Source organism: Tamandua tetradactyla, chromosome 3, assembly GCF_023851605.1.
Source record: "Tamandua tetradactyla isolate mTamTet1 chromosome 3, mTamTet1.pri, whole genome shotgun sequence".
NCBI lineage: Eukaryota > Metazoa > Chordata > Mammalia > Pilosa > Myrmecophagidae > Tamandua > Tamandua tetradactyla.
This window is the reverse complement of record NC_135329.1, coordinates 101,458,535-101,470,538: the sequence shown is the minus strand read 5'-3', so window position 1 is coordinate 101,470,538 and position 12,004 is coordinate 101,458,535. Positions and strand designations below refer to the sequence as shown.

The 12,004-nt window shown below is 44.7% G+C and overlaps 1 protein-coding gene across 1 annotated transcript in view; it reads right to left on the bottom strand.

Annotated features, from left to right (window-relative positions):
• GPR39 (G protein-coupled receptor 39) overlaps positions 1-11,545 on the bottom strand; it is a 247,476-nt gene extending 235,931 nt beyond the window's left edge. The window contains exon 1 of the mRNA XM_077153589.1: positions 10,238-11,545. Within this exon, the coding sequence (XP_077009704.1) occupies positions 10,238-11,084 (847 nt within the window). The 5' untranslated portion in view covers positions 11,085-11,545. The remainder of the gene's footprint in view (positions 1-10,237) is intronic.
• Between the last annotated feature and the right edge of the window lie 459 nt (positions 11,546-12,004).

The following is a 12,004-nucleotide window of genomic DNA, read 5'->3' as shown; positions in this document are numbered from 1 at the left end:
TCTCACCTGGAGGCTCGGGGGGGAATTCTGGCTTCCAAGCTCATTCAGGTGTTTGGCAGAATTTGGTTCCCCACAGCTGTAGGACTGAGGTCCCCATTTTCTTGCTGACTGTCAGCTGGGAACCAGTCTTAGCTCCTAGGGGCCACCCATGTTCCTTGCCACATGGCCCCTCCACCTTCATAGTCAGCAATACAGCAGTTCTCCCTCATCAGATTGTTTTCATACTTTGAATCTCTTTGACTTCCTCCATCTCTGACCCCTAGATCCTGATTTTGAGGGTCCTGTGATTTCATCAAGTCCACAGGAATAATCCCTGTTTTTCTTATAGTCATCTGACTTAGAAACTCATTTACTTCTGGAAAATCCCTTCACAACACCACCTAAATTAATATTGTACTGGATAACTGGGAGAAGGTATATGTATACCAGGACCCAGGAATTTGGGGAGTTGGGAAGGGAACCTTAGAATTCTGCCTGCCACCTGGAAGGAACGGCAGATGGAGCAGGGGTAGCTCCACTAAGATCCTAGTAGAGGATCCCCTCTTGTCTTTTCAGGAGCAGCAGCCATGATCAGTCTCTTCCAATCCATCAATTTATCAATCAGTGAATAACCACAGTGCCCCAAGCCCAGTAGGAAAGTTTGAGGAGGTATGAGGGAGTTTCGAACCTAGCTGGGGAGACAACCTCTGTGCTCCCACCTGACAGCAGCCTAAGACAGCCCTCATTTAGTGAAGGTGCTAGAGAAAGACCAGCGTAGGCTACAGAGATTCAGGAAGACTTCCAGGATGAAGTTAGGACCCGAGTTTGTTGTTCAGGCATGAATAGGCATCCAGCAGCCTAGTAAACAAGTCAGAGCTACCGTGATCTGACTCAGCTACTCAGAGCTACCTGCTAACCAGAGCCTAAGTAATGTTGGAGCAGACTGGGTCCCTGGGCTAGAAAAGTGTGAGGAGCTGATGAAAACAACATCACTTCCAGCCCAGAAAGGTATGGCAGCACCAAGACTTAGGAACATCAAGAGCTGGAACTCTGACTGATGGCGGGAAGCACTAACTGTATTAGTCATGTTTTCTAGCTTCTGTAAATTGATGCTTTAACATCTATTAGCATCCTCAGGTGGCCAAGCATGCCTGCCCCAATATATCTGCTTCTCCTAGATAATTCTGACCCCCAACTGTGGGCACACCACTTTCAAATATAGCCAGCCAATCCCACATGGGTGGGGCCCCGTTCCTTCCTTGCATGCTTGCAGAAACCACAATAAAGACATTTTCTCTGTCCTGTTTGATCTCTTGGCCTCATGACCAACCTTGGGTTTCCCAAGAAACTGTACACACAATACATCTTTTACACTCTTTGGACTCTGTCTTGATCTGCACCTGGCCTTTCCCTACCTCACATGAGGGAATATAAATAAAACACCAACTGGCCTCAGCTGCTCTCCCAGGACTGTATCCAAATGCAGGTTGTCTCTTTTTTTCATTCTGGAAAAGCGCCAGACCTTGTATTCTGACCCAAACTCCAATACCATGATGCTGCCACCCCAGAGGCAATTCCACAGATTTCACTGTGCAGCTCTCCTCCTTAAAATCCTTCAGTGGCTTTCCAGGATAAATCCCAAAACCCTTAGCTATGGTTTTGTCTTGAGCTGGCTGCTCCATGGCTGATTTGGTCCACTGGACTGAGCTCTTGACACATTAAAGGGAGAGCTGTGGGGTTTAGCAATCCTTTTTCACCCTTCACAAAACCTGGCTTTCAAGATAATTGCCTTGCTAAAGAGGTCAAGAAATTCAGCTTCTGGACTCAAAACTGATGAAGCTCACCTTGGTACCAGGCAGTACCTGCCTTTTTCTTTGCTGGCTGATGACTGCAAATGATTACAATTTAAAGGGATAATAAAAATACACCGGCTTAATATTTCCATAATGCCACCCCCACTGCATCCTATTTCCACTATTTGGAGTGCCCTCTTGTTAACAAATGGTGAAGATAGCCTGCTGAGAAATAATTTTTAAGTTGTGTTTGCTGCCTTAACATCTTGTTAAACAAAGTTTAACAAGGACTGTTAAACACCATCCTAAGCATTTTCATCCCATGGTTATTCCTGGCAGGTACATATGGCTAAAGCTAATATTCAGAAGTCAAGAAAAATCTTAATCATCTTTCATGATGGCTTGACTTTGGGGAAGTTTCAGAGGACTGATCCCTTTCAAAGAGGACACAAATTAACCAGAAAGTTTTTGAGAACTGATAACCTTCTACAAGAATTTATGCCCAATGGAAAAGAACATTGCTTTCTGATTCCAACCAGAGGCCATTTATTTATTCAAACAACAAATATTCACTAAGCATTTGCTATCTGCCAGGCACTATGCTAGGGATGGAGGGAGATACAGTGTTGGGCAAAATTAGGGATATACATCAATCGAATAATCACACAATTAAGGGTAACATTGCAACTGGGAGTCTTGTTTCAAGGGAGGTTTAATCAAGTCAAGGAGGATGGGCAAGGCTTCCCAGGGGAAAGTGAAAGAGGAGGAAGATGCTAACTTGGTGAAGGGGGCAGCGGGGGCGGGGGACACAGAGTAAGACAGAAAGGCATTTCAGACAGAGGAAACAGCACACATTAAGGTCAGATGGTGGGAGACCGTTTGGCCAAGGTCTGAAAGAGAAACTGAAATAGAGCCTGTGGGGCACAGCAAGTAAGTGGAGAACAGCCCTCGATAGAGTGGGGGAGCCTGGCCAACCACTGGGGGCCTTATGTTAAGGAGTTTTATCTTTGACCTAAAAGCCCTGAGAAACCATCAATGGGCTTTAACTTGATGGGGGTCGGGGATGGGGAGGGGCAAAGTGATCTCAGCAGCTGCAGAGTGAAGAACACACCTGATGGAGGCTAAATGTAGATGCAGGCATTCTTCTAGTGGTGATGCCTGAAGGCAAGGACCCTCACCCAGAGAGAAGACTTGCTGGAAACAAAATCAAAATGGGCCCTGCAGGAGCTTGAGCTCTTCGAAGGTGCTTGCAAAGGAAGGTATCCACCAGAGAGCCAGGCCTAGTTGAGACTGAACACCCTCTATTTACAAGAGCTTACAGTAGCAATCATGAGCAGCTTTCTCTCCGGCAGTGCTCAGGAAGTTCCCAAAGGAGTGGAGGTAGAGAGTCAGGTGGATTGCACAGGATTGCAGTGGGGGTGGGAAGGAGGGAAGGTGGCAAGCCTTGAGAGATATGCAAGTGGTGGATGAGGGGACCTTGTCTGGTAAGGCAGGAAGGGACTCTCTGATTCCCAAATCAATATCTTTCCTACATGCCATCTCCACTCGCAAATGGCTTTTCCTCTGAATGGCTTTAGGATTAATAAGCTGAATGCTCTGCTCAACAGAGGCCTGTGCTGCCTTATTACACTCTGGCAGCCCCCCATGAGGCATGCAACTAAGACAGATGAACAGGCTTGCTAATGAATGGGGACTGGGATTCAAATATTTCCTTTCAAGGGACTTATGTATCTCCCTAACAGAGAAATGAAACCTTTGAAGCAGCCTCATTATAAACATAAAGCAGCATTATTATATGTGTCTGCCATGCTGATCAGAGGACACTTACAATTTATGGCAGATATCACAAATAGAAAAATAAATATGAACAACATTTATTACAGACAGATTTACAGCAATAAAGGGAAGAAGAGAATACAGGCAATAATTTGGATACTTGAGGCAAAATCTTTTCCTGAAATAGACAGACATTTGAATCAAAAGATCGTCTTACACTAAAAAGTCACTAATTTAATTGTGGTGATATTTCCATGAGAGACTATTGGTATATCCCCATATCAGAGGAAAAAAAAAATTTTTTTAAGTGTATACTAAGAAAATGAGCAGCATAAACATGATCATAAGACCAAGAAAAGTATTTTAAATTCTGATGCCTTAGAAGTACTCTATGGTATTTCTTTCCATGTTATCAATCGCTATGTACTAGGACGCGGGGATTTTTTTTTTTTTTAATTTGGAGTAATTTCAAATACACAGAATAGTTGCAAAAATAATTCCAAACCCATTCAGAGAACTCCAACATATCCGCCAATGAGGTAGAAAGGGCAAATGTGGCCCAATCTATACACCCCTCACCCATCCACACTTCCATTTATCTACCCATGTATCCATCTATCTATTTTCTAAACTTTTGAGAGTAGTTTGCATACATCATACTCCTTGAACACTTAATACTTCCAAGCACTTTTCCTAAGAACAAGGATATTCACTTATGTATCAACCCTAAGTACAGTTATTAAGGTCAAAAAATTTAACATTGATACAAAGTTCACGATCTGAATTCCAATTTTTCATATGTTTCTATAATATCCTTTGGGCATTTTCTCCTCCATTATTTGAGCCACTCCAGGATCATGTATTGCCTTTAACTGCCATTGCCTTTTTTTTTTTTTTTTTTTTTTTTTTTTTTAAGGGAGGAAGGGAAGGAAAGACAGAGAGAAGGAAGGAAGGGAGGAAGAAAGGGAAACATCTTTTTAAACATTTTCTTGTTTTATTGTATTTTGTTTGTTTGTTTGTTTTTTTTACATGGGCTGGGGCCGGGAATCGAACCGAGGTCCTCCGGCATAGCAGGCAAGCACTTTGCCCGCTGAGCCACCGCGGCCTGCCCTGCCATTGCCTTTTTAACTATTCTTTTTGTTTTTTAATTATGGAAATATATAACAAGCTTTATCCTTTCATCCACTCCCAAGCATACCGTTCAGTGGGATAAATCACTTTCATGATATTGCACTACCTTCATCATTGTCTATTACTAGAACTTTCTCATCACCCCAAAAAGAAACCCTACACTCATTATTCATTAACTCCACAGGTACTGATTCTTAAACCAGTTATATTTTTTGGTTATGGCCTGCACATGGGGTGCCAAGTTTCATGAAGTCAATAAAAGGGAAGCCAGGGAAACACGATTCAAATGACAAGCCATTGACAGCTGAAGGCTTTGCAGAATTAGACCAATTAACCCTGGAAGAGCGGAAAACTGACAAGAGTGATGCCAGGACAAGTGTGTCAATGATGGTGACTTACAGAGCAAAGAATTAAGAGAAGCCTTTGGGATAAAGCCCTCCTTAGAGCTTTATAAGAAAAAGTATACCCTCAAAAACACCACACCGATTTCATTCTAAATAATTATTGGGAGAATTAACATACAGTTTCAATTTTAATCTATATTTTAGAGAAGAGATAAGTTTCTTTTCATTTTCAGAAAGTCCCAATCAAATCTCTTTTCATGAAATTTTGGACTCCATTTTAAAGGAACTCATTTGAAGAGTCCTTTTCAGGTACCAATTATCCAGCACCACAGCTCCCTCCCCATTTCCCCCCCCCCCCCCCATCTCTGGTTTGATCTCTAGCTCTGGGATATAAAAACCTAGAGCGTGTGATACCACCCCCCTCCCTTTCCTTCCCCTCTCTAACCTACCCTACAAATATCTAAATGTAAACTTATCTTATTTTCAGAGTAGTCCACTACAGCAGTAATTCTCAACCTTCTTTCCACCCACATACATATAATGAAGAATATCCATAATTAAGATATTGTCCCATGAGCAACCCAAGTTGATGTGTAATTCCTGCCACTAGGTTTAACTTTTTCCTTTCTCTGCAACACAGGAGCATAAAACAGAACGGAATTATTATAAAGAACTTGAACGTTCTAGGATGCTTCTTTTTTGTGTAATTTCATGATTATCTGTAAAAAAAAAAAAAAAAGTGTTTCATAGCTCTTCATAACTATACTTGAAAGTCACTCACTGCCCTACAGATCTCTAGGAGATAGCTGTAACCAAACCCCATTCACTTGATGCTCTTGAAGTTTACATGTTAAAAAGCTACATTTCTTTTAATCTATTCTGTTATGCCTTAATTCTCTCCTTCCACTTTGAGTGGATGACATTGATGGCAAGCCATTAATAAACATGGGGGTCCGTAGACCAGGACGCTGCTAGGTACACTGAGTATAACTTTCAATGAGAATTGAGAAGAGCAGGATGGAAGGTCTAGAAAATCCTTCTTAAAAGGAAGGCTGATTCCAACTCTGCGAGTGAAATCACTGCCCTCCCCACTACATGGGACACGACATCCAGGGATGATGGTCTCCCTGGCAGTGGGGGAGGTGACCCCCAGGGATGAGCCTGGCCCTGGCACCATGGGATCAACAAAAAAAGAAGTGTAACAAATAAGGTATTAGTGGCTGAGAGAGTTCAAAGGCTGCTCTGGAGGTCACTCTTATGCATGCTTCAGTTAGACATTACTAGCTAACATGATTTACCAAATCCCAACCAAAACCATTCCAGCTAATTCTAAAGAACACCAAGGACAGTATATAACATTCTACAAAGGTTCCATGCACTAGGGTAACTTTCCAGAAAACTACAACCTCCAGATGGGTCCCTAGACCAGATAAGACCTGAAACCTAGAGGGCCCAGCCTCTCCAGAACATCAGCTAGATCCATCTCCCTATCCCATATTAGTGACAGACCCGTCTATCATGGGAAAGTTAGAACGGCCATAGCCCAAACACCCCTAAAGAGCGGAAGAGAGATTAAAAGTAATGATGGAGTTATACAGAGAAGGTAGGGTTTAACAAATGAGTATGAGTGCTGAATCAGTATATTGATATTTCTTTTAGTCTCCAGTATCTTAGAGCAGCTAGAAATAAAAACCAAAAATTGTAAAATTATAACTCATTCTAAACTGTGTTCTACAACCAACTGCTGCTTTAAAATTTATTGCTTTTTGAATATATGTTATTTTTCACAAAAAAGAAAAAAAAGTCAATTATGATGATAAAAATAATATAGATATTCCTTCTAGTCTCCAATGTTCTGAAGCAGCTAGAAGGAAAAATCTGAGATGATCCCCCAAACTCTGGAATCTATCCTGTAACTGCTGGTTGAAGAGTGCTTTTAAGATCATTGCTTTTTTTTTTCTTCGCTTTGTATATATGTTATATTACACAATAAAAAAAGGTAAAAGGAAAGCAGACTTTGTATATTCTCATCAGCATCCAAGGTACAAAGAACCAAATGCACCAATTCCTTATCTCTAGAAGAGACAAGGAATCTAGACCAGGAGAGTGTCTTGGCATCAGACATGTATAACCATAGCCACATTAGGCTTAAGCTCACATCAGGAGACAGGTCTGGTACTTATTTTTCACCAAGTTGACAAGAGACAAGAGAAACATGTTTCCAGATCTGTGCACTTTTATATTATTGCTTTCTCCTGCAAATTACTTGAGAGCTGGGAGGTGTCTCTCTTTCTCTCCCAAACATCCCAATTTGTTTTCATTATACACCAGCCCAGAACCTCGACCAGACTGCGGCACAATAGCAAAAGATGCATAAAGGAAAACTAATATTTTCTACATGAGCTTCCTTATCTTGGGTAGATTTATGAATTTCATTTCTGTTATGCAGAAGTTAGCACTTTTAACAAGGAGGGGGAGAAAACCCTTAATTGTTTTTTTATTGCCTCAAGAGTTCCAAAGACATCTTGTGCTATGTCGTCATTTACATTTCACATTAAATGCAAAATATGTTTGAAATAAGCAAATATTTGTTTTAATTCGATCCATCTGTTATCTGAAATACTAAAAAGACAGCTAAATCACTATATTAAATTCAGCAATTTGTAAACAATTTATATGTTCATTTGTTCTGGGTTAAAAATGCCCCAAAGCAGACGTTTTATGAAACCCACAAAGCAAATTGCATTGTATTAATCTGATGAATACAGCCCATGATTTCTTCTCTTCACTTCATTAATTTATTTCCTAACTTGAGTTAATTAGTCAGGTTCCTATTTTTAAAGCTCTTTGAAATTCATTGAGGAGGGAGAAGGGGGACATTTGCAATAAGTGCTTTGAAAACCTACTGCAGAAGAAATGGGCTAAACGGAAGCGTTAAATTCCCCTAAGACATTAGAGCACGTTGAGCGCCTGATTGCCATTCAATAGCTCTATGCCAGGGACACAGTGAGTGATTAATATGTGGTTGTTAAAGGAAAGAACGAGAGAGCTAGAACGAAAGAAGTGAGAGCAGCTGCAAGAACAAACTTATTGCTGGCGGTTACTAACGGGAAGAGAATCTCCACGATTCTTTCCATCACTAAATAAAAGTCAGGCATTTTGATTTTATGGTACAAAACAGAGACTAAGTTTAACTGGGAACAATACTCACTGGGGGATTAAAAAAAGTTATCTGTTCAGAGAGTTTGGTCAAACAGAAAACAAAGACAAATCAATTATTTTTCCTTCTGTTCAAAGGCAGCCTCAATTTCTATGTTTGAGCAGGAGGTAGTTGGAAATCACTGCAACCACCACTAATTCTTATGCACTCAAAAAAAAAAAAAGGAAAGGAAAGGAAATTCATTTACACAAGTATACATTATTGCCAACAGTTTAAGGTATGACTGAGGGGATACAGGGGAAGAGAGAGCTACCGTTTATTTAAACAGATGTTCAAGCTTTAAGCAAAACCCAAGTCCACTCCTTCCTGGAATAATATGGGCAGCAGCCAGTAGATTAAAGAGAATGAATTGGGTTAATGAATTGGGTTCCCCCAATGTCACCTACCAGGGACCCCTTACTCCAACTTCCAGAAAGCAATGGTAGCAACACAATTAGGCTGGTGAGCCTAACTTACGTAGCACCTTGCTTACTAGAGACCTGCCTTATTTCATTTGACCTTCACCTTCACTACCTGTAAAGCCACAGGCAGAAACTCACTTCCCTACACTGAGAAGCAAGATTTGAATCTGCATGCTGCACTTATGAACTACTTGTATGAATGAGAACTGGGCTCTTTCTAAGCCTCAAAGTTCTCTTCTATAAAGTGGGAATATAAATTGATGAGCACAGCACTTGAGGCAGAGCAGGCATCTAAAAATGGTGAGCTCTTGCTCTCATTTTACACGAACATGGAGAAGTCAAGACGGCTGGTCACAGACACACCAGAATCCAATGGTGGGACAGGGACAGGAACCCAGTTCTTTCATTCTCACCTCAAGGGCTTTCACATTTTCTCTCATGACTAACTCCTGGCCCTGGAACCTGTTACTCAGGTTTCCCACAGCAGAAACAAACATTACCAAGATTTATTCTTTCCCCTCAGGTCCATAAGGGAAAGGGGAGAAGGAAGAAGGAGAAATATTTGTTAGAGCAACTCCCCCTTGACTCACAATCACACACCCAAAACACTGCCTTTTTCTGTTATATATATATATGTTATATATATATAACATATATAATATATATATTAGGCTGGTGATACATATATATCACACAAACACACACACACAAATTTTTAAAACCCTTTGTTCACACAAACTTTGTATTACCATTAAAACCACATCTCCCGGAGGCAGCGACCTGGCCCCTCTTCTGGGGGCTTTGGCACTTACAAACTGAGCTCCCTTCCAGACAGAGAGAAGGACCCCAACTTCAAGAAGTACCACCACAAAAGTTGGGAAAACAAATGGCTTTCTTTTTAGGTGAACTAGGTGTTTTCAGGGATCATTCAAGTCCCAGGAATCCCTCCCTCCCACATTTTTCTGCTCTAATAAGGAGCAGACCCACCACAGCGGAAACCAAAGCGCTACCCTGGGGAAGTCAAGTCTGAGAGATACAGCTTCTTAACTGGGTAGGGGATCACTCTAGAGAAATAAAATAGCAGCCTGCAGAGTGTGTGTCCCTGGCAGGCTTGCTTCTCTGAAGGAGGGGAAAAATGAGCAAAAGCTAAGCTCTGAGAAAGGTTCTCCAGGGTAAAAGCAGGGCTAGATGAAAATGTTCTCTTTCACCTCCAGGGAGCTTGGTCCTTTTCAAAGGACTTTCACCTCGCCCAGATGACCTAATTTGACCCACCCACTTCCCAGTTGGGATTATTATCCTCATTTTACCCAAGATGTTTTGGGATTTGCCTGAGGTCACAGAGGTGCTGTTCTGGAATATACCCAGACCTTCTGGGCAAGCGCTCTTCTCACCATAACCCACCACAAGTCCCCAAAACCATCAAAAACAAACATCCAGAGACACATCAATTCCCTCACTCTGCTTCAGGACACTTCAGCCTAAACTATCGAGTGGCCACAAGTTTAGGACAAGCCCCCTGGGCCATCGGAGGGGATCATGGGACGGCTCGCAGCTGCCCCCCCAACCCCCCCCCCCCCCCCATTCAGGACTCACTCAGAAAGATGATGGTCTGTCTCCTGGCCGTCTTGCTCTCCTCACTTTCCGACTTCCGCAGCGGTGGCCCGTGGGCCAGCATGCCCTGCTTGCCCGTCTTGAGCACCTGCATCATGTTCCAGCACATGAAGGCCACCACGGCCAGCACCACGAGGTAGATGACAAAGGCGCTGAAGATGCTGGACTGAAACAGGGTCCAGCGGCTGGAGAGGTTAGTGCAGATGGACATGTTGGAGGCTTCCGGCTCCTGGTGGTGGCGGGTGAGGGAGCGGTTGCAGGTGAGACCCCGGTGACTGGACACATGCACTAGGGGATACTCCACACCCATGGCAAAAAACAAAGGCAACGCCACCAGGGCCGAGGTGACCCAGACAAAGCCAATCAGCAGCTTCACCTGGCAGGGTCCCCACACGGCCTTGTACCTGAAGGGGTGGCAGATGGCGACGTAGCGCTGGAAGCTGAGCGTCAGCACGTGCAGCAGCGTGGCGTAGCTGCAGGCCTCGAAGAGGAACGCGTGCAGCTTACAGGATAGCGGGTAGCTGGGCGTGGTCAGGGGGTTCCAGATGATGCTGTAGAACTCCATGGGCATGCCAATGAGCAAGACCAAGATGTCCGAGCAAGCCAGGCTCACCATGTGGTCCGTGACCTCCTTCTGCAAGTAGCCTTTCTTCTGCAGCACCTGGGTGACTCGAATGGTGACACTGTTCCCCACGATGCCCACCACGAAAATGACCAGGTACACCAGGATGAGAGTGATTTTGATCCAGGTGTCCACCTCAAACTCGGGGACATGGCTGTGATCGATGACATGGGAGCAGTCGTCCCCAGGGCCACCGGATGAAGCCATGAGGAAGAGAGCCAGCCGCCAGGTCCAAAGACCTTCTCAACTTCCCGTCCTCCTCCAGGAGGAGCCCAGTTCTTGGCTGCAATTCACCAGAGTGGGCGCAGGCCGCTCTCTGGCTCGATCTCACCTGGCAAAATTAACTTACTACTTTCAGGTGCTTTCATGGAAATTTCCTGAAGCAGCCGAACTTTGGAGACGCCCCGAGGTCCCTGGGGGTGGGGGCTGGGGTGTCCTTATGTGGGTGAGACGGGGAGGAAGGTGCTAAAGCTCCCGGATCCACCGGGAGGAGAGGAGGGAGTCTGGACTCCCTGTGCTCCGAAACTTCTATTTGTCCTGGGCGCGCGCTGTGCTCCAACTCTCCGCCCTGCTCCCGGCAGCCAGGCCTTTGCCACCCCCGGGAGCTCCCCCTGCGCAGTGAGGGAGGAGCATGGTCAGGGATTACTCATTAACCACCGCAAACTGTGCTCGGGTGCCCTCCTGCAGACCCAGCCGCGCGGCGAGGTTTGACTCAGCACATACGCAAGGTCCCGCGAAATCAGATCTTGGCTCTGGAACTCCGGGCAACGTGCGGCCCCACCTGCTCCGCCACACACACCGTCACCGCGGAGCCAGCGTCGCGGTGCGGCCCCGGGACGCTGGGGTGCGCTCGCTTCCAGCCTTGAAATCCAGGGCTAAGGCTGGAAATGGACAAACTTCCCCACGCCCGCTCCTGCCCCGCACTCCTACAGCTGCCCCAAGGCCCCTTCCAAGGCTGGGCCACCGCCAGCTGGAGGATGGCTTGGCCCGGGCGCCCCGCTTTGAGCCCGCCGATCGCCGAGGAAGAAGTCAGAAAGCGCTTGGCCCTTGGGGCACTCGGGCCGTTTCTAGTGCTTAAGTGGGCTAAGCTTTCCTTAGAGGCGCTACGAGGAAGGTCCTCCCCAAGC